The sequence below is a fragment of the Oxyura jamaicensis genome, chromosome Z (assembly GCF_011077185.1).
Source record: "Oxyura jamaicensis isolate SHBP4307 breed ruddy duck chromosome Z, BPBGC_Ojam_1.0, whole genome shotgun sequence".
NCBI lineage: Eukaryota > Metazoa > Chordata > Aves > Anseriformes > Anatidae > Oxyura > Oxyura jamaicensis.
The window spans coordinates 55,589,526-55,613,303 of NC_048926.1; the positions used below are offsets into that span (position 1 = coordinate 55,589,526).

General features: G+C 37.2%; 1 protein-coding gene across 1 annotated transcript in view; it reads right to left on the reverse strand.

Moving 5' to 3' along the window:
- Positions 1-487: 487 nt before the first annotated feature.
- The window catches only part of LIX1 (limb and CNS expressed 1), a 26,661-nt gene continuing 3,370 nt past the window's right edge, over positions 488-23,778 (reverse strand). Inside the window, exons 2-6 of the mRNA XM_035310661.1 lie at positions 15,587-15,750; positions 7,737-7,877; positions 5,039-5,134; positions 2,673-2,750; positions 488-1,954 (exon numbers count right to left, since the gene is read on the reverse strand). Coding sequence (XP_035166552.1) covers positions 1,670-1,954; positions 2,673-2,750; positions 5,039-5,134; positions 7,737-7,877; positions 15,587-15,750 — 764 coding nt within the window. The 3' untranslated portion in view covers positions 488-1,669. The remainder of the gene's footprint in view (positions 1,955-2,672; positions 2,751-5,038; positions 5,135-7,736; positions 7,878-15,586; positions 15,751-23,778) is intronic.

A 23,778-nucleotide genomic window follows, 5' to 3' on the forward strand; every position in this document is an offset into this window, starting at 1 on the left:
GAGAGAATCCAAGACTCTTAAAGTCCATGCCACTATCAGCTTAGGCAGAGATCTCAGACTGATGTGGAGGGAGGCTGCTTTCTTTTCTTTCCTCTGGAAAATTCATGTACAATAGATGGCGGCGGGGAGAAGGTAGAGGGGCAGGGAGGAACACAGCAATGTCTTTTTTTCTTCATTCAGAAATAAAATACCATCACAATTTTCCCAAAAGCTGCACTACTCCTGTTCTTTTCCAAGCTGTGGTTTCTGTAGGTAGGCTCTAAAGGCAGCTTGGCTCCCCCTGTGCTGGGCATCTATACTGTACAGCCATCCCACATCCTCTCGCTAGCAGTGGTGTGCATAGTTCTACACCAGAATTGTTACTGCTGACCACTTCCTTAGCAGTGGTGTGAACAGTTTTGCAGCAGGATTATTACTGCTGACCTGTTTCCCTGTTTTTTATTTATTTATTTATTTATTTTTATTTTTTGTTATTTTTTATTTTCTATTATGAGATGTGACATAGTTGTGTGCCCACTTCCACAAGGGACAAAAATGTTTTTTTCCCCAGCCTGTTTCTCTTCCAGTTGAACTATTTGTCTCTTTTATGTGGAAATATACAATGTTTAAAATAAATTGCAATGATGCTACAAATTACTTCTGATATTATTGGGTTGATTTAAACTACATCTTTGCCAGGTGTCCATTCTTCTGTTAGAAGCTTCTGGGAAGCAGAACTAGAAAGAATTGTGCTCAAATTAGTTGTCCAGTGTCTTAGCACCTTTCTGCCTTCATCATCTGCTAAAATAACATGCTAGTTATTATGAGCCCATGCCTGATACAGGAGTATGCTGCTGACTTTGCTCCAGGGACAGTACCTTCTGGCAGAGGAATTATGTTGACAGTCAGTGTGGGGAAATGAAAGATCTTGAATCTCAGTAGGCATTTGTTGCAGTGTAAGTAAGTAAATTCTCTTTGAAAAGTCACATCAAGAAAAAGTCTGACTGGCAGACTGTTATCACATAGCACCCATGCCAGACAGAATCTGGTCAGTTTGCTAATTTTTGCTCATCTTTATGTTCTTACAGCTTTGTAATATCTCATTGACTGCAACAGAGTTTTGAAACACTTTGAATCCAGAGTAACAGTTGTGTGCAACTTTTTTTTTTTTTTTCTTGGAAGATTCTTGCTACCCTTGAATAAACAGAATAAATGAACTTCAGCAGTAGCACTGCCAAGAGGACACACGGATTCTGTGAAGGAGTCTGAGGGAGTAAAAAGGCACCAGTGCCTAAACTCCAGTTTTTGTCTTTTATTGCTAACAGTCTGTAGGTTTCTGACAATTTTTACACCTTCAGCAATGAAAAGGTAGAGCCTTTTTGCAGAACTCAAAATCCAGAGTACCGTATCAAGTTCAATATCCAGAGTACCATAAAAGCTTTCTGTGGTTTGTCTCCATTTAGGTTTACATATAGTACCAGTACTATATCAAATATTTGTGGTAGCTTTGGCTTGAGCTGAAGAATATTTCTATCCACCAAATAAAAATGAAAACAAAAAAAAAGAACATCAGTGCTTTTAGATACAGAAATTAAAGCATCAATGGAAAAGAATGTTACCAATTTACACATGGGGTATTTTCAACCTAGGCGAATATGTTACAGTTTGAAGTCAAACACCTTCTTCAAGGTTACTGGTAGCCATGTAAGGCCAAGCTCATTTGATCGTCCCATGAAGAAGTGGTAACTTGATCACTGTAGATCTGACTCAGTGCTAAGCTCAGTATTTCTTTCTTTTCTTTGTAGAACCTCAGTTCTTGCCCGGCTTTCCTGACTTCCTCCAGTTCCCTAAGAGCCACTTGCAGCTCTTGGGAAATAATTCCTGGAGATTCTTGCTCCTTCATAATCCAGTCCAAGGCCATGTGACTTCTCATCTTTTCATCTAAGGAATACTGGGAATAGTAGGAAATTACTTCCTATTATTCAGGAAAGTAACAACAGATATGGAAGTTAGTTACAATTTTTTACTTTTTTTTTTTTTTTTTTTTTTTTTTCCCCCCAACAGTTTCCTCAAGAACAATTCAGCTGGGCAAAATTACATAGCAACCCCTTTGTAACATTCTATACATCTTTAATAAGCTGATAACTACAAGAGAATAAAATGTCTATCAAATGTTGAATTATTTTATAAGAGGATTAAAATGTAAAGATGGGACTAAATTTACCTATGATTTTTCTTGAAGAGAGGTGATTTTTTAAATGCTAAAAGTAAAAGTTTCCCTTTGGAAAACTCAGAATGCGTATTTTTCAGTAGATTGTAATACAATATAAAACTTAATTTCAGAAGTTAAAAAATGTATTGAAATTTTTCAATCTAATGCATTTACAAATGTTTTGCCAAAAAAGGAAGTAAAACCATGCTGGGGTAACAGTTTTTCTCAAGTCAGTTTTCTACCTGCTTCTTCACAGATAAAACTGAAAATAGTCCAGGGCTTCTTGCAGTGATAGCAAGGGACAAATACAGAAAATGTAAATGCATTTTAAAATTTAGCTTTGTCTGAAGTCCTGTTTATATCAAAATAAAGTAAAAGTACATTAAATCAGAACTTCAAAAATATATATATATTTACATATTTTAACCTCAGGTAGTTACCCAATCACACAACCAACTTCTAGATGTTAGTTCTGTCATACCTGCCGGGAGCACTTTGTTTCCCGTAGGGCTTTAAGGCTTCCGTTCCAGTGTAGAAGCTGAAAGACAATCATCAGCTCCTGCAAAATGCAAGCATACTGATTACAGACTGAAACACACCTTTTTGCTTAAGAGAAGAAGGAAATAGAGCAGACTTGGTGTTTAAAGGTGATGACATAAAGGAATGAAGTTAATCCAAATTCCATTAGAAGTTAAAATGAAAGGAGCCAGGGAGCTGAAAGCTAGTATTTCGTATTTTGATGCAAGCAGAGTACTAAAAAATCATGGAGTCATTCAGATTGGAAAAGACCTCCAAGATCATCTAGTCCAAGCTTTATGCTTGGACAAGTCCACCACTAAACCATGCTACTAAGTTTTATGCTATCCTCCCAGGCTTGTGGAGGAATCAAACAGGTAGTGCAACTCAGCAGTGAAAAGCCAGCTTTGGCTGTGGGGGTGGGGGATATAAATACTTAAAACTGAGGGATTTATCTCCCAGGCAGTTAAATCTTTGGGGGTCTAGATCTCCTTCGTCTGAGTAGGTTGTTACGTTTTCACACATATGCAGGATGTGCCGTCAATTAAAAAAATGTGACCGACAAGTGGGCAGTATTTCACATGCAAAGGAATGTTCTGCCTGAGGATTCTGAATCAAAAAGGGAGATACCTGCTCTTTCCACATTGGAAGCTTTAAACAACTGTGTATATTCAGGGGCCTGCTGTGAAACGTGAGGTTTCCAGGAATGAAATTACTTGCAGGCACGCACGATGGCCACGTGTAATCATCTTCTAAGAAAAATAGATTTAAGGTTTATCTGCAAAGAAGCTCTTACTTGTTTTTAGGTGTCTGTAGTCATAGTGCTGTGGTATTTAGAGCTTTAAATTACTTACTTTCTAACCTTCATTGTGATATGGTGTCATCTGCAAAATTACTGAGGGTGTACTCAATCCCCTGATCCAGATCATTGATAAAGGTATTGAAGAGAACTGACACCAATACTGAACCCTGGGGGGCACCAATAGTGACTGGCCTCCACATGGATTTAACTCCGTTCACCACGAGTCACTCAAATCTTCCTGTTTTACTAGTCGAAGTACTGAAGAAAAGACTCTAAATTTTAATTAGGATAATTTTGGATTTGAATTAATAAACATATTTTCTTTAACAAAACTCTCCTCTTGTAGGCCACAGCATCTTACTCTTTTAAATGTTTTTGCTGAGTGTGGCCTTTCTCAAAGCCTGATTTTTTAAAGTAATTTCTCAAATTCCTGTTGGCTTCCACCCCTGCACGAAGTACATCTTGGCAACAGGAGAAGGGGTAAGATTGGACATCAGAAAGATGTAACTTAAGCCACAACGACTGTCCTGAAAGTTTACTGTTTCCAGTGCAGTATCATTATTTATGATATTAAATAAACAGGGCAGCTTTTCCCTTGATGACATTTTTCACTCTGGGTTAGATAAACCACAATGAGATGTTACTTATAACTCAGCCAAAATGCATAGGTTTCTGGAAAATTGCAGTTCAAAATGGGCATGCTCTGGGAATATTCATACTATTTTCCCAAATTTGCTCCACCGCTCCACTCGTTTGAAATTTGTGTGTGGCTGTGTCTTGCTTACAGCAGTAAGGTGAAGCAGAATGGCCCCCATAACATAGCACCTATTTCCAGTTAACTAGTGTTCGTTAACCTCAAGCAAAACTTTACAGTATATTGCAGGCTGTTTAAGGTTTGTGTGACGTCACCCCAATTCATACTTCATCAAATGGAGAAAAAACAAAACCAGAAATATGTACCTACACTGGCACCTATATGAAATTACTGTTTGTGGATGGAGGTTTTATGTACAGTTTGGTTAATTCACAAAGCTGCAAAAAAGCAACAGGAGATTTTGTTATCTCCTTGATATTTGATATTGATATTTTGATATTGTCTTGATTGTCTTTTCTGAAGTGTTGAATCAAAGGTTTTTTCAATTGGTGTAAAATTTTGAAAAGGTTCTGACAGAGGGTCAGAATCGGTCATTGAAATTACCAGAATTACAAGAATATTTGCCCTTCAATGTTACATTACGCACTGTGCGACATTTCATTCAGCCTTATTCAGTACAGCAATTTTAGGTTCCCTTTCAGATTCCTATGCAGGAAGTCAGGTGCTTCTCACTAGGATGCACCAGTCCAGTATAAGTCCAGTGTAAGTTTAGTGTCCAGAGTATTTTCTCAAGTTATGTAGATTTATCTCCATATTTTTCATCAGGATGTGGAATAAAAGTGGGCATTTTATTGTTCTGTTAGCTATTAGTAATGAAATTAAGTTGCTTCATTCAGATGTGAATGATGCAGAAGCCACACTGTTGTCCTGATACCTGAAATTCCAGCATTGTCTTTCCAATGTTTGACTCTAGCATGTAATGATAGGCTCCAATGCTAGTGCTGGGGTCATCAGCATCCTTTAGGTTACCCTTATTGAAGAAACAAGAGAATGTGATTAGAATGCAAGTGGTTGTTTTTTGACATGATGCATATTTTATAGTTATTAACATGTTTTATTACTGTATTCCTGAGGCATTTTTAATGCCCCTCCATTCCTTTCCCCACCAAACAGATATGGAGTCTGTTTTTGTAAATCATAGTTGCCTTGGCTGTTATTACTTTCACCAACGTTTTTTTACCATCCGATTACTGGAAAATGACCCTGGCAACTGGCAAACTCTGGTTTCTTTCTCCTTAAACACTGATGAATTTAGCATTAGAGATTTAAATGCCTCCATATGTTTCCGGGTCTTCCCAGAGTGACAGCAAATCAGAGTGCTAATGACCTGTTGGTCACTGGTAGGAGGAAAGAAATTGTAGGATTAACCAGAAATGCTTTAATGTTTTCTTTGCAGTAAGCATTTAGCACTCCAGAGGCTTGCCTAGCTAGCCTCCCATGCAGCTCCTACTGATACTTAAATATTTTTTCTGCTGATATATTCTTATTTTATCTGACGTAACCTTCCTCACGGGTGTGATATTCACACTACCTGCTCAGTTCTTTCCTTTCTATCTAGCCAGGCTGCCACTAGTCTGATTATTTCTACTCCCCCAAAAAGAACAGCATTATTGTAAAGAAGACCTATAATTCTGGGAGAAAAAAATGCCATTAGGAAGCTTTAATTTCTCTACAAAAAGAGAAATTGTATAGGTGGTCTTTTCTGGAGCTCCTACAAAGGCTTATGCCAGGTGTAAGGACAAAAGGAAATACGAGACTGGGGAAGGAGAAGATGCAGAAAAGAAAGGGAAAAAAATGTTATTATTCTGTCCAGACTTGTATTTCCCTCCTCAGTCAAAAAGATAAAATACTCTCTTGCTTTGACAGCTCTAACATAAATTGGCTGTAATGGGACTATAATGAGGGACTAGATTTTTGAAGCAGTTCTTGGCTTTTCTTATAAACCAAAACAGCAACCCTCCTGAGCACTTCTGAAATAAACTGACAGTGATTGGTGGCTCAGCAGCATATAATATCTTTTTGTTAGTGTCCCGCTGCCCTTTAACTGATCTTTGCAGTCCCAGTGCTCTATTGTTAGGAGAGTCATCTCCTGGCTCCAGGATTTACTAATCTCTGTGGTACTCTTGCTCATCCATCTAAAGCCCAAAGTATAACTGTTTGAGGTGAATCAACAAACTGCCCCTTCAGTTAAATCACTTCTGTCTAGTTTCAGGCATCTAAGAAATTCTTATTTCTAGTACCCAAGTACTGGCTGAGTAGGTTTTGCATCTCATAATGTATGTCTATAGAATGAGTACATTTAATAAAGTATATTTATGACCATATTGATGAAGCATTATGACATGGTCCATAGTTTCAATTTTTCAGTAGAATTCAAAAGCTGCATGAATTAGTCAGGTAGAGCAAGGGGCTGAGTTTCACTTAAATTCATTCCCTCTCTTTTGCAGGGGAAAACCTAGAAAAGGGAATGAGATAATTTTGGACAGATTCCTTTGCATAACCCCAGGTGTTCAATGGCAACTTCAGAAAGTTAAACAGATTTCTACCCAATATGGTTCCACTGAACTGCAAGTAAATTTATGGCTTTTGGATGCTGTAGTGTTAACATACCGCTGCTGCAATATTTATGCTGGCTTTTAAATATCCCTAAGGAAATCCAAGCAGAACTCTGTGAAGCATATAACCTTTTACCTCAAAAATTTCCATAAAAAATGATAAATTACTTGAATCAAAACTCCCTTTAAATTGCATACACAAATAAATCATGCTCTATTTTTCCTAACTTTTATGGATTTTTGTCCCTCTGAAATGTATGAAATTCACAATACTGGAAAAGAAAACCATTCTTTCATCTGTAAAACAGATACAGACCAGACCTCCTTACAGTCATCTGTTTCTACATCCTTTCCCAAATACTTCTTATGAGGGACTACAACGCTTTCTACTCAGAAGGTGAACACTACAGATCATGTCACAAAATACAATAGTGATGCTTCTAAAATTTTAGATATCTCTTCCACACTTATTATCAGAAATGTCTTCTGCAAACATAAGAGAAATTCAGTTAATCTTTCCTTAATCTATGATACCTGCCTTTTAGCAAATCAGTATTTTAATTTTAAAAGATTTCTAATGCCCTCAGATGATATTTGCTCCATTGTAGTGTTCTGAACTGTAAATATTTTATCTACGAATACCAGATAAAACAAATCATGAACAGACTTTAAGAACTAGCACAGTTTTCAAAAATCTTGTTTTAATATGACTATATTAAACATAAAATTGACTTGGACAATCTTTACTAACACAAAGGTGAAAAAAAATCACTAAAACCTTATTTGTTGGCTGGTGAAAAATCCACTAGTTTTGGAGAATAATAATAATGTATATTTCATTCATTAACACTGTTCACATGTGCTATCTGTTGATCATTGGTAGAGAAGAGATAGTAGGCTACGTGAAGCTTTGATTTGATGATGTACAAGATCATACATATGTTCACTTGCTCTTTCTCTTTTTCTCTCCTTTTTTTTTTTTTTTTTTTTTTTTTTTTTTTTTTTTTTTTTACTTACACTGGTTGAGGAAACTGCCTCCCGAACACTTTCTATGATGAATTCCTTTGTGATCCTGCGACAGGGAAGTTCATTGAAGAGAGAGTTGATGAGAGCCACTTTTGCAGCATCTCGCCTTGCTTCTGCTCTGCTTGAGCAGCTCTGAAAAAGCACATAAATAATTTTGCATGTGAAGTCTGTATTTCCCATTAATATCATTCTTCCCAGAAAGATAAATCTGATTTTTTTTTTAAATCTATTATTTATTAATTGCTTTTCTCACAAATCTGACTTCTGAAAACCAATACTTCAAGAAGGAAAGAGCTTTACAATAAATTTTCATAAAATTTGTTGGCTTAAGTAAATATTAATTTATCAAAATTCAGTAATTTTTGTAAGCTTTTAATTGATTTTTTAAATAGTTACTGAAATAATTACTGCATTAATTTACTGCTTATCAACCTTTCTAGCAACAGCCAAGTTGGGAGTGAATTAAATTTCAAAAAAAATATTCCATTGAAAATGCATCTCTTTTTTTTTTTTTTTTTTTTCTTTCTTCAGAACAAGAGTCTCATTTGTCATCTGTACAGTAGAGTGACACTGAATTTATTGGTGATTCTGTGCTTTGTTTCTTTTAAACCAAATATACTGTGTGAGAAATTCTGAGGAGTTCTGACCACTGGAAAGGGACACTTTGAAACAAAGTTGTCACCCAATGCTGTTCATTCCACCTTGCTGCATAGCTGCTTGTGCTACCAGCTACCTTGCACAGTTTACAGTATACTCACTGATTTAGTTTAATCTTCAGAAGTTCCAGCTCCTGTTAGCTTTCATTGGTTTTGTAATAAGGTATGAAAAATTCTTAGCTCTTTCAACAAGTAAACGGTGTGATCATAAATTTAATATGGTTGGGATTTTTTCACTTAGAGGGTATGGGAAATTCTTAAACATGAACTTTGTGGGGTGATCTGGACAAAGTACCACACTGATAATTTCGTGGGATCTAAATCTGAAGACTTCATCTTACCCACCCTCTTGCATTACATGTCACCAGGACTCTCCCACATACCCTGCATCAAGCCCAAGACTTTAACTGTGTCACAGCTTTTACAAGACTAAATTGTATCCATGGACAGCGAAAAGTAAAAACCAAAGTACCAACAACGTCTGAGTCTCAGCAACTACAGGGAATGGATTATGTGAACTAAATCCATATGAAACTGTACCCCGAGCTTTCAGGCAGGCTTAAAAATGCCTTTGAAGATTTATGTTAACCTGACCAAAGGGTAAAACTTTTCTGGAATCTCACATCTGGGAAACTGTATGGACCTGAACAAGCAAGTAAGGCACTCAAGATGGAGAGCAGAGTGCAGATGCTCTGTGCTGTTTTAAGTTACTGCTCTGTCCTGGCTGGTGAATCAGCCCCAGACAGGGCCCTTCTCTGAGGCTGCAATGAAAAGCAGTCACTCTCAACATCTGATTTGTCACTTCGTCCAACTGCTGTCTCTCCATCCCACCAGCTGCATGTATACACAATAATTCATTTGGGAATGGGGTGAGAAAAATATTACATTTTACTGTGATAATAATAATTATAACACCAATTTCCTAGTATTTCAAAACAAATAATTGACAATTTCAATTGTCTTAATATAGAAATGAAGTATCATGGATATAATTAAGTCAACGTATGATTGTGTTCCTCTCCTGTATTATGAATGGACTGAAAGAACAGGGGAAATCAGAACCTGCCATGGTTATCAAGACCAAAGCCATTTTTGTAAAGATGTGCTGATTACATTTTTGTTAGACATGAAGGAAGGCAATCTTTTAAAAATACCTGAATGTATTTCAGATGGCAAGAAACACCAGTTAACACCTTTACAATTCCAGTGTTTAACTTTCTTCATGGCTGGCAAGCTGTGCTGTACTTGGAGATTTTACCTTACTTTAATTAATACATCAACTAATTATCCATTTTCATTTGCAATGCTTGAAATGATAAACTGCATACTCTTTCGTGTTCAGTTATAGCAATATCCACAGAGTCTTCTACAAGCTTTTTTATTATTATTATTTATTTATTCCTCCAGGCCTTAACACATTCAGTAGGTAATTTTTTTATTATTATTATTTTTTTTTAATTCTGCTGGATTGCTTCTATCCACTTTAGTAAGAGGTGTGAATACACTGTATTGCCTTACTACTGGGAGGCTTCTAATTATGTTGTAATAACTGCTTTCCATCAAACAAACTGCTAATTGTATTATTTACAGTGAAAATCGCAGCATAATATTCTGAAACAAGTAATGGTAAAGTTTAAAATGCTTGTTGTATTTTGGGGTGATATATTTATTTATTTATTTTCATTTTAAAGAAAACCGCTTTATCCTCCCATTTAAAATAATATTTTTTTACAAGTTTGTTCACAAAAAAAAATGATTTCTAGAATAAAATTGAGTTTTAATTTTATTTTACTTTATTTTATTTTAGTCTTATCATGCTCTCTAAGAAGCTACTGTCTCCTTGAATGTGCAAAATATCTAATGCTTTTATAGCTGTTTAAAGATGCCCAGGTCAAGTCTTTCATCACTGTGTATTTTTCTTTCATTATGCTTAAAGATTCTCTTGCAGGTTGCACATAACTCTGTTTTCCAAAAATCTGAGAATAGAACTTGGACTTATGTGATTTCAATAATACATGTTATCATATAAACCAAGCCAAAGAATTTGGATTTAAACCATCTTTGTGCAGATGAAAACTCGTAAAATGACAGATAAAAGAGTGCTATTCACTTGAAGACCAGCAAAGAAGTCTGCATATATTTATAGACAAATGCTAAGTCTTGAGAGATCAAGAGATTTACAAATCTGTAAGAAGTGAAAAATAAAAAATAAAAAATAAAAAAATACTAATTTAATGGGAGATGTAAGAACTAAACCAAAAATGGAGGTTATAGTTTAAAGCGATGACATGACTTTTTCTGTGATTTTTTTTTCCTTTGATTTATATATTATTTTCTCAGTCCTAAAAGGATTAAACTGATGAGAGCTCATTTTTGCTGGGGAATAAAATGGTAAAATCTTAACATGTTTTCTCAGATGGCAAAGGTTTCAATGTAGACTCTTTGGCTCCGGTTTACAAAGACATCTTGTGTTATCCAAAACTGAAGTCATGGTGGGAAATACAGCAAAGATCTCACAGCCAGTCATACCAATGGTCCATCTCTCCAAGCTGGCTGACAGCCTCCAGAAAGGATAGGGTAGGAGACATCTCTTCTGTGTTGTTGTGCCGTAACACATACTGAAATACTGGTAGTCATGCCCACTCTTAACATTCTGTTTTTCAGGAATTTTGATATTTGTAACTGAAAAGAGATAAAGAGGCCTTAGCCTCAGTCCCCACAGGAAAAAGATGATGTTGACTGGGCTAATATGGCTGGCAAGGAGCAAGACTCAATGAAGCAGGTACATCACACTGCTTCTGAAAAGCAGAAAGTGAGAAAAGTAACATTTAGTTTAAAGATGATATTTTTGTTCTCTGTAGGTGAGTATATTCAAAAAGCATGAATGTTTCATTATAACCCATTTCTACTTGGATAATTGCTATCTGTCTTGAACAGCAAGTTTACCTCCCATGTGAGTTTACCTACCAGTGAAACTAGTTTTGGGACTTCTCAGTCTGGAGAAGAGGAGAATCAGTGGGGAGGTGGTGGGAGGGTGTAAAGAAGACAGAGCCAGGCTCTTGTCAGTGGTGCCCAGCACCAGGACAAGAGGTAACGGTCACAGTCTGGAACACAAGCATTTCTCAGCTGTGCAGGTTTCCAAGTACTGGCATAGGTTTCCCAGACAGGTATAGAGATATTCAAAATTTGCCTGGACATGGTTCTGGGCAACCTGCTCTTGGTGGGCCTTCTTGAGCAGACATTGGATCAGACGGTCCCTTCCAACCTCAACCATTCTGTGCTGCTGTGAAAAGATAAAGGCCTGTAAAGGGAGGTTAAAAAACTGACATCGGACAATAAAGCGTGTGGAGCAATCATTTAGACCAAAACATTGGGCCTAATGTTTCAGATCCAGAAGACTTCTCCTGCTCTCTGTGAAGTTTTCTAACTCTGCTTTGGTAGTCTTTCTGGTGACACTCTATATTTCTAGGGGCTGGCTATCCAGCTGCATCCACCTGGATGAATAAAAGGAGTCCCACTTGTCCTTAATGGCACAAAGGAAGTCCCTCCTGTCCTGCTGCTGTCTTCCCTAAGCTGACATCCAGGACTGGAACTGCTGCCGCTCCCAAATATTACTTCAGCCATCTTGAGGCAGCTGAAAGCCCACACAAGTATTTCCTGGCACTGTTATGGCAGCGAGGGAAGGTTTCAAGGCCTCTTTACCTAATCACTAATATGAGCCAGCCACTTTAGGAAAACTAACATTTTCCTTGTCCATTTGTAGTGCTATGGTTTCAGAGTTTAGACACTAGCCTTACCTTGACTTGTGCCCCATGTAATTCTTATGGACAGCAAGTTGTAACAAACATCAAATTTATATTGCTGCACAGTGTGTGAGCATAACTGGTCCTTGCTGACTGCAGGCAATAATGGTAACAAACACTACACTATTTATGCTATCTGTTTTCTTATGCCCCATATTTGCTGTCTCATTTATACACATGTGAAAAAAATACTGAAACATCTACTGAATTATTCAAACCTTTAAGATTAGGGAGACAGTACTTGTTTATTTTAAATGGCTGACTTTTGGCCCTTGTTAAATCCTTTAATAGGGATTGAACTGAGCCTTTTTTTTTCTGGTGCTGCTGAAGGCATAGGAAACCATGTTCCAGACTCATATTCTATTTTCTATACAAACTATTTATGTTGTGGCAAAAGTGGACAAGCAAATTTAAAATAATGAAGAGGCGTGCATAATAGATCTTGTTTAAGAATTAGTATTGGAGAAGATAATACAGCCGTGGATTTTCTTTAAAAGAGAAATAAATAAAAGGTGACTTTCTTAACCTCCTAGTAGTGAAGCTGAAAAATGTGACGCTGTCACAGAGACTTTTGTTTTTCTCTGGGGGAAGCTCAAAACAATCTTCAAGTTAAAGAATAATATGGTGTCTCAGATATCTGTCTGAGCTGTTTATTCTACATCTCCTACACTGTATTTAGCTATGACCGTCTTCTTCACACCACAAGTTGTTCATTAAGGGTTGAAAGTACCACCATGAATGTCACCAATGACCATTCCCATTACAAGCATTTTGATGCTTGTGCACTTTTTACATTTAGTAAAAGCAGTGCTTGTAGTACTACTTTAAACTTGTAGTAGTTTTGATAGTATTAATATCAAAATCTAGGGATGAGCAAAATCTATGGATATAATTGAGGGAATATTCACTAGGTAATGACCTTCTATTTCATCAATCAAACTTCCATTAAAGTGGAAAAAAAAAGGATGAGATTCTAGTTGCATACACCTTTGTGTATTCAAGTCCTCCAGATTCAAAAGAGTGCTAATGTACGTAAAATATTGTAATTTTTAGTTTTTGCTCTCAGCTATATTTCCTAGTCTAATAAAAGATATAATCTTTCATTATAAAGCCTATTTTGATTAATAGTAGCAAGGAAATGCCAGCAAGTACATAAGAAAACAATAATTTGGTATTTGAATCATCAGTTCAGGGAATGTTTAGTGCTTCTATCCTTGGTGAGCTACAAACCCATTGTTCAAAGAACTCTTTGCTGTGGATGATCTCACTTGCAAAGATGAAAGCTAGGCTTGACTTTCAAACCCTTTTCACTGCATTTATAAAGTCAAAATATTCGGCATATTTCCCTTTGGTATTAAAAACAAAAACATATGCTAAAACCATGAGCAGTTTGATGCCTGAGTTCAGGAAGAGGGGAGCCAGAGGCTGATTAGATGGGCCTTATGATGGTCCCTTTCTAATAAGTGAAAATTACTGCAGTTTTCAGAGTTAGTCATGGTATCTGATTCCTGATATTAAGTACCCAGGACACAAATGGGAGAGTAAACCTTTAAAAGATCTAAGCAAATGAACAATTTTGACTGTGAAGTACCATGAAGTATATGTAATACATATCTGCTTGTCTTTAGGCAAGATAAGGATTCAGGATAAGGATTTAGAACATTATTATTATAAGGATTATTTAAAACAAGACTTAAGCAGGGACATTTGTATTTTGTCCTGCGTTGTATTGCTTACCATTATTTAGTGATGTCATAAATATAACTACAGCAGGTTTTAAGCAGTCTGGACACTGAAATATTTTATATCTCTAAATTAAGACATTGGCAATTCATTACTAAATTGTTCTAAACCTATTCAGTATATGTTTTTGTTGAGACATTTTCAATGAGACTCCTCTGTATACTCCTAATATATGTATTTTATATATGTATACTCCTAATATATGTATTTTTCCTGAAAGCATGAATAGGACCAATCTCTTAATCTCTGTCTGCAATAGCTTAGCATGAGAACTGCACTGTCAAGCTGGCTTGCTTCAGCTTCTGTATCAGTCAGATGCTTCTGAACTGTATTCCTGTTCAGTAAAATGTAAATGTAACTGCAGCTATATAAGAGAAATACCTGATTCAGAATTTTGTAATGCATGGGGAATATGTTCAATTATTTGTATGAAAAAAAAAAAAAGGAGAAAGAAAAAAAAAAGAAAAAAAATTTGAAAAAAAAAGAAAAAAGGAGGGAGCAGGTCTTGATAAAATGTTGGCAAAATATGTTTAATATGTTTAAAGTCAATGACACACAGGGCAGCATAAGATTTTAGCAAAGAGAAAAATTGTAAAGAAAAAAACGCTGTTTTCCTTTCTTAGTTTAAAAACTATAATGCCAAAATTGTCTTGCTTTGGTGTCATCACATGTTCCTGAAATGTTTGGTATTCAGGAAGTTCTAGGAGCAACTCTGTGAACTGTTCTTCCAACAGTTTGGTAGTGAGGGCTGAATCATTAGGAAAAATAGGCCTGGAATGTTCAGAAGAGCCCATGAAGAGGCTATCATTTTCCTGGTGAAAAAGGGGAGCCTTGAAGTAGTTTACTAAAATTGCAACTGATGTTCTGGGAATAATTCTAATTCTGTCTCAAATATTTGTTTTTTGAAGATTATTCTTTAGCTGCTATTCTGAGACTTTCTGTGCAGGCCTAATTCCTGCATAGTAAGTAGGTATTTATTAGTATCAATACTGCTGGAACAAAAGTTTAAGCTATTGTTTTTTACTGAAAGGAAGATAGAGGGTGCAGTGCTTTACAGGACAACCTTCCTCCTCCTGGAGACCGAAGGTGTCAAATTTAGCTTCAATTGTTATTTTACTGAAAGTGAAATTTGATCTGTACCTGGTTAATTTTGATCCCTGTTCTGTATATTTTAGCACAGCTTTAGCACAGGTTGGATGCTGCATATTACATAATGGTGAGAAATTTCTTCCAATCAAAAAAAAAAAAAAAAAAAAAAACAGAAAAAAAAAAACACAGAGCTACTGTTTTCTGAAGGAAAGAAACTACACACACTTTGGTCTTAGATTCAACTGACAGAAATGCTTGAGTTACTCATAATGTTTCCCTTTGTTGTAGATGTGACTGGAAACCAGAGACAAGACTGGTAAAATCATTCCATACTCAATTAATTCCTAGAACTGTGTGTTGTTTTCCTTCAGGTACCTTGTCTCTCAAATCAGTTAGGGCTGGGACAGAATTAGATTGGAGAAGTCAAGTGTGGAATTCATTGTTACAGAAGGAGTTGCCCTGTATTTTTTATGGCAGAACAATTTTCATAAATAAATATATAAATAAATAGTTAAAATTCCCCTGGGAAAGATTGGAAGCTGACACTTACCTGAAAGTTACCAAAGCAACTTCCTCCTGGCAAGGTAACATAGCTCACAAATGGTGGGCCCAGGGAGCTCAGTGATTCATACACAATGATGCCTTCACTTTGGAATATGGCCTTCTGCTTCTGTTTGCTTTCCCAGAACTCCTGCAATATTGCTACAGCATTCACTGTCAAAGACATAAAAATGCTGGGTGTAGGATGCAGTACAAGTCCTCGATCTTCGTGTTTTCCACGTTACACAAGAAATGCAGACATATGAGCTTGATACATTTATAAATCGTTATCAATAATAAAATGTCTGTGTTTGTCTCCGCTGGTGTGAAAATATGATTTTGTTGCAGTTTTGGACTTTCTGGGATTACAGACTAGTGTAGAACATAAATTGCAGGTCAGCAACATTGTACTATTAAGTCAATATGTTGGAACCCTGATTTCACAGCAGCCATTGAGCTGCTAACTTTCAAACAAGAGAAAATGTTATACTCAAATTTCTCTTTATCCATTCCCCAAAAAAAACCCACATGGTCATGCAAGGAAAGCAGCTGACTTTTAATGCAAAACGTTATGAAGCAGCTGGGAAAAGGTGTTGTATATTATGATGATAACAGTTGCAGGCTAATGTGAAAATAGAAATGTGAAAACCAGAAATCCAGTTGACATCATGACTATTGAGCCAGTGCTCCAAAGTTTTACACTCTGTGGTGAAGGTTTCTCAACACTTTTTGGTTTGGACTCGAAAAGAATTTAGGTATAGTTTATCTACACTCCTTTTACAAAAGCCATTTGTAGTTTAGAGATGAGTTAATTTATAGGAAATGACTACAGAAAGAAGAACTCTATATGCATTTTCATTTTACCTTTGTCAAAACTACCAGTCTTTGCTTTAGATCTTGCCATATAAACTAGTCTATTGTCCTGGTTTTGGCTAGTATAGAGTTATTTTTCCTAGTAGCTGGTTTTTAGCTGGGATTTAGGATGAGAATAATGCTGATACCACACTGATGTTTTAATTGCTGCAGAGCAGTGCTTACACTAAGCCAAGGACTTTTCAGCTTCTCATACTGTCCTGCCAGTGAACAGACTCGGGGTGCAGCAGGAGCTGGGAGGGGACGGACCCAGGACAGCTGGCCCAAACTGGCCAAAGGGATGTCCCATGCCATGTGGTGTCATGCTGAGCAATTAATACAGGGATGCTGGATGGGGTGGGGAGACCAGCTGCTCGGGGATAGGCTTGGCATTGGTCAGCAGGTGGTGAGTAATTGCATTGTGCACCATTTGTTTTGTACACATTAGTGGTATTAGTACTGTTATCATCATTATTATGTTCCTTATTATAAACATCATTATGTTTCCTGTCCAAATCAACTGTCTTTATCTCAACTTACAGGTTTTTTTTTTTTTTTTTTTTTTTTTTTCCTGATTCTCCCCCCTGTCCCGCAGAGGGAGGGAGGCAAATGGCTGCATGGTGCTTAGGTGCCTGATAGGTTAAACCACAACTCTTAAAAAAAACACACACACACAAAAACAAAACAAAACAAAACAACAACAACAACAAAAAACAGCTGTGTATGATGTTCATCATTTCTCACTTGAAAACTTAAATTCAGAAGGTAAGAACTATACTGGTAAGAAGGTAGGAACTATACATTACTCTGGACCTTCCAGTGGAGTATGGAAGCCCGAGGCAACAGTATGTATCCTTCAGAGTACTGATGCTGGCTCAGTATCATGATGTTATCAAGTATTAGTTCAAACAGGAATCAGTGGCAGAGACAATTTTCCTCATATAATTTTCCCCTTTCTTCATCCCATCTGAGCTTGTTAGTAGTGGAGTCATGGAAAAGTGATCTGTTTAGAGACAGTGGCACCCTGGCGGTAGCTCACGTGCAATCTACGGACACGGCATTGTTCTGCTGCAAGGTGAGCAATGTGAGCTCCAATATTGTCATCGCCTGTTTCCTTACTTCAGGCAGCTGCACTGCTCTCATGCACAACAGCTTTTCTTGGCATTTAGCCATGACAAGGGCAGACACACCGAGTGTGGTCATCACCAGTTCCCTTCTTGTTGTGCTCAAGCCATGAGGAAGTGCAGGCAGCGCGGACTGAGCTCTGGGGAGGCGAGGCAGGGTGGCTGGAGCACACTGCCGTCTGCCACTGGATGGTGTCACAGATGCAGCAGCAGTGTTGGCCCCTACCAGTTCTGGCATTTTGAGCATTTAAAGCTGCAGAGCTCTCAAGGCATTGGAATATTGTTTCACCGTAAAGAAAAAAGCTACCTGAATAAAAGTATTTGTAACAGGAAACATGCTGGGATAACCACTGGCACGGTGCAGCTGTGAGAAAAACTGAAACGTAGAGGAACTCTTAACCACAGAAACCGACTTCTGCTTTTCTAAATGATGATGAATGTGGGAGAAAAACTGATCTACTAGCCAGGGAAACTGCTACCAGTACAGACTCCAAATGGTAATCCACCTTCAGAAACTGGTTTCTGGCTGAGTACCTCACTGATGCAAACATCTGAGTGTTTTTTTAAGAGACCTTCTGCTCCACAGAGCATGCACACACATATTGGGTAACAATCTAATTTTAAACCCATTAAGTGAAAACTGATATTTGAACATAAATTTCATGAATGTAAAATTTCCAAGTTTAAACATGACAATTCAGTAGAAGCTGTTGCTTCAGTAAGGGAATGGTATTGGTGACATTCAGTAACTTACTGATACTGAAATGGACAGCAACAGAAAGTATCAGCTTTAAGAATACCACTGGTTTAGGATGTTTCCATAAAGTGCTTTGGTTTTTTAAACAACTGTTGTCCAAGAGTGCAGTCTTTAAAAACAATAATGCAAAGTCCACAGGAATAACAAATTTGGTGGTGTAGGTAACCCATAGTACTCTTTCTGGACTCATCATTCAACCTGTATGCTACAACTTTTGTTAAAACAATAAATAAATTTTTAATAAAGCTTGATTTCTCTCACATAATGATGAGGTTGATTATTCTGTAGGTAATAAACTGCTGAGTCTTTTAAGAAGATGTATACTGCAATTGGCAAAGCTGCACAGGGAAATCCCATGCATTATTGATCAATTTTTGTCCAGTCCAAGTCCTGAGATTTTAACATCCTATGCCCCTCACCGATGGATATTTTTTTTTCCTCAATATTTTTTTATGTTTTGATTTAATTAATTTTATTTTATTCAACTGTTTAGCTTGAATCAGTATGTTCATCATCATGAGGGGTGAGGGGTCTGGAGAACAAGTCTTATGAGGAGGGGCTGAAGGAGCTGGGATTGTTCAGCGTGGAGAAGACGAGGCTCAGGGGTGACCTTATCACTCTCTGTAGGTACATTAAAGGAGGCTGTAGTGAGGTGGGGGTTGTCTATTGTCCTACGTGCCTGGTGACAGGATGAGGGGGAATGGGCTAAAGTTGCACCCAGGTTTAGGCTGGATATTAGGAAAAACTTCTTTACTGAAAGGGTTGTTAGGCATTGGAATGGGCTGCCCAGGGAAGTGGTTGAGACCCTGGAGGTCTTTAAAAGACGTTTAGATGTAGAGCTTAGGGATATGGTTTAGTGGAAGATTTGTTAGTGTTAGGTCAGAGGTTGGACTTGGTGATCTTGGAGGTCTCTTCCAACCTAGACGATTCTGTGATTAAATTAAAACAGCATATCATTTTCAAATATATAATTAAAACAATTTCAGCTAAACTAGTAAAAATTCTCTGTGTGAATATGTAGTTTTCTACTAAAAAATGGATTTTATTTATGCCTGATAACCACTATTTTTTTTTTTCTTCATTATATGTCACATAGATTTGTAGTAGTTCAGGAAGATGTGAAAAATGTATACATATGTTCAGATGTACAATCAAATATACTATGTTACTATTCTAAGATAGTACCATGATTACTAATGTTATATTAAGATCTCTCAATATTCATTTTTCCTGTAATAACATGCATTGTTTGCCTTCATTTCTAAGCATTCCAGGCAGAATGTTGTTCAATCTCTATGCTGTATATCAGTATTTTGCATCCAACTGGCTTTAAGTCTAAAAATGCAGTATGGAAAACAATGAGAATTTTTAGAAGTACATAAATGAAACAGCAGGATTTGCTTTTATGTGAGAGTTTTAATGCAGCAGAATACTGTAATTTACATCTCATTTTGAAAAGCCATTCTCATTCTTGTAATGGACTTTTGTATTTTGAAAGATGCCTATGAAGTGGTTGAGTTTTTAAGATAATGCTTTTAGTATTTGTATGCACTGACAAATAATTTTCTTCAGGATTAAATCATCCATGCTTTAAAACAATTTATTTTGTACTCTGTCAGTTGCTGAATTAGTTAAGAGTATTGATTTTATTGTAGGCAATGCCAAAACCCCATTCAGACAATATATTATCCACTTAATACCTCGGATCTTTCTCAATTAGTGTTTCATACTAGTACGTGCATCACCAAGTTCAAGAGCAAGAAGTCCATACACCCTCCTTTAGTACACTCCCACCTGTGAATATCAAGGGTTCCACAATAGTCTATCTGATGCTGGCTGTAATGCCTAGTTATGAGGTGAGAAGATGATTTTTCTTCCCTACTTTGCTTCTTACTCAGCTGGAAAAGCCTCTTGCCCAGGGGGTGAGCATTGTACCAGGTGAAGCTGTCCTAGAATGCAAATCCTGGTAGGCTGCTTGAAATTTTCCTAGACTCCAAGGACTTATTTTTTACTTTTTGTTGTTGTTGTTGTTTTGTTTTTTTGAATGTGGGACAGGCTACGAATTCTGTGGAACAACAAAATATGTGGGTTATTCTGTTGCATTTACCCTAAATGAACCCCGAGCTCTTTACAGAGTTCAGAAATACAGTTTGATGTGAACCGTGTTTGGAAGAGGACTAAGTGATAACACATATGTTATAACACAGCATTGTTTTCCAGACAATTTCTCACCTTTCAGTAGCAACTGTCTTGCCTCTGCTCAAGGAAATCTGCGGGTCAAATTAAATATCATTCTAAGTGGAAAACAGAGCTCTCCAAGCTGGATTATGTCAATAGGTTTGCACTACATTGATGCCAGAAAATAAATAGCTCCAGGTTTCTGTGAATTACTGCTAAAAATACTGGCTAGGCATTCACTTCAACCGAGGCAAACAAACAATGCCATAAACAGGAGACTGGCCAGCTGGGAGGGGAGTATTTTGGCCAATACTGGAAGGGCTAATTGGAGTGGGAGCCAAGTGACTCTGCCACTGAAGTGGAATGGAGTCATATACTTAACAGCATCTCACTGCTGAGAGAGCTGAGTATAAAGAACACATACAAGATAACCACCTACTTTGTCATTTTAAAACTTAAAACAGCTGTTTCTAAAAGTCCTTTTAACTGCCTTTGTGGATTTAATTTAATATGTGAATGCAGAGGAAAAATAGAAGCTTTTTGAATGAAAGGAATATGTAATATGAAATCTATTAAAGTAGATTCTTCAGTGAGAGGCTAGTAAAGTTGCCTTACATGTCTTAAATCAAGCCGTGGCACATAATCAGTAAAACTATATCGTTTAAACAAAGTTCATAAGTTACAAATGCACCCTTCCCCAGCTGTAGCCTATTATGGCTTGTAACTTAATGCATACATCTTAGGGAAGCTGTTAAATTGGGCTCAGACTAGCAAAGAGATACTGTTTAAATCTCTAGAAAAAAAAAAAAAAAAAAAAAAAGGCAGCAACTGAAGTGGGATCCAGCTGTTTTGAGGGAAGGTTTTATTGCTTCCCTTTTGATTCATTCTGCATATTTTTAAACATGTAAATAATAGCTTTAGGGAAAAAAGGTACAAATGCAAGTAGGCAATATCAATTAATTTTTGCAATGGTCTTATTATGTATTTATCGTATATATTATGTTATATACTAGCATGTTAGCAGTGATTTCATTAGAATATTCTGGTCCCTATGCTATAATTTCTGTTCTCCACGTATACATACAAAAATTAAAAAAAAAAAAAAACCTACTAAACCAGAATGAAATGAGGTATATTTTTAAATATATATAAAACCATTAACACGCAGCATGTACTGGGGCACCAACAATATGCTGGGAGACATTCAGGGGCCTTTTTCCTTACCCATAATGGACTTGGGTGCAAGATGAGTGAACTGATCTAACAGTGTACTGCTAGATGATCTTGTCTAAAACCCTTAAAGGGCACAAAAAGTAGCAAGATGTTGTTTCAGGAAAAGAAGATCTGATTGTGGGGTGTGACTCGACTTGTGAGAAGCAACATCTTTAATTGGCACTGAATACCATAAATCCAGCACTGACTGGCAGTTCCTAGACTTCAAGGATTTAGAAAAAGAACAAAATAAAATTAAGTAAATGAGCTGGATGGTCTCCTCAAGAGCCATTCTGAACGTGTTACCAAGTAAAGGAAGAAAGAAGAAGGTGTTGGAGGTAAGCAGCTCAGAGAATGGTGGAGGTTTTATGAACCATTGGTATGTTTGTAGTCACAGCAGATTTAGATGCAGCTAGGGAAAGGAAGAGGAGAGACTTGAAGGGATTCACTGACACCACCATTGGACTGAGGCAAAAAGTCAATCCATGCAGTTTTATGAATTGAGTAGGTAGGTTATCACTTGGAACAGAATAAGTAGGCATACCAAACTCAGATGTTTTCAGGTTGATAGTCTGAAGACAACTGTTTATCATTGCCAAGCAGCTTAGCTTGGTCTGCATTCTTCTTTAGCATTACATGGAAAAAATGAGAAGAACTTTGGTATAATTTCAATATATGAAAATAACAACAAAGAATTGGTCGATCTCTTGTGATAATCAGAAGTATAACTGATTTGCACAGGAATAGCATAATAATAATAACAGTAATCTAGAAAGGAAAAGACTTTTTTTTTTTTTTTTTGATAAAACACTTCATCTTGTAATATTTCTCCAAGGCTACTGACTTACTGTGGCTACCCTGCACTTGAATTTAAAAGCTTGCATCACAGAGAGCTAGTACGGTACTCTCTGACAAATCTAGTTCAATGTTAAATGAAGAGATAAGTGAGCTGGGCTGATTCTACTGACTCATTGGGACCTGTCCATAACCTCTAACATAATTTTTTCTTAAAGTATTTACAGTCCAACCTGTCCACCTATTGCTGACCTGAAATTTTTGCTGGTAAAATGTGCAAATGAAACGATTTGTTGCTGCTAGTAAAAAGAAATGGAGACGCTGCAGTTCAGCTGATGCAAAATCACTTTGATAAATGTTCACAAACCAACCAACTAGCAATCCAGCTAGGAACCATGAATTCAAGTCAGGGGTTAAAAAGACTTTCTGAAAGTATTTAGCTTTTTTCCAAGATATATCGTAACTTCTACCTGATACCAGAATATTTTTTGATGTGAAAACAAAGCCATAATAAGGTCAGCATATGGGTTAGACCAGTGCTGGGGTTAATTAGGGGCTACATGGTAGAAGGCGTTGTCTTTAGGATCCCTGTGTTACCTGGGATGGAAGCTACATAAAGAGCACAGTTCAGGGAAACACACACACAAAAATCAAACACAACTCTTGCAGCAGCATGAGCTGTGCACTGGGCTCCTTCTTATGCCTTCCTCCTCCATGTCTTTGCCTGTCCCATTCTTGCTGGAGCTGCCAGCCCCTCTGCCGCCCGCTGCTCCCCGGGCCCCATCGATGGGCTGGTGACAGGCCTGCACCCCAGGGCCATGGTCAGACCCCTGCTCCCTGCTTTGGCACTGCAGCCCTGCCCGTTGCGGTCCTGGGCCAGCCTGCGTGGCTGTGCGGGGACATGAGGGCCCCGCAGCCACCAGCCTGCTTCACAGCAGCCCAGAGACACTGCGAGGGCACGGTTCCTCCCTGTAGGCAGGTGGTTATCAGGGAAAGGAATTTCACACCTGAGGATTGTCTCCACTCAACACGTGCAAGTTGAGATTTTTTCCCAAACCAGCAATGTGGCTAGCTCACATCCTTTTACAGAAGGCCGCTTCTGCTGGTAAACCACAAGATCTTGTCAAAAATCATGGATTACAGCTCTTCAAAGAGAGATGAATCATTTGTTAAGCTGAGATAAAAGGTTTTTTTTTTTTTTTTTTTTTTTTTTTTTTTTTTTGCATTTTAAAATTTTATTTTTAAAAAAAAAAATTTAAAAAAAAAACCAAAAAGGCACAAAGA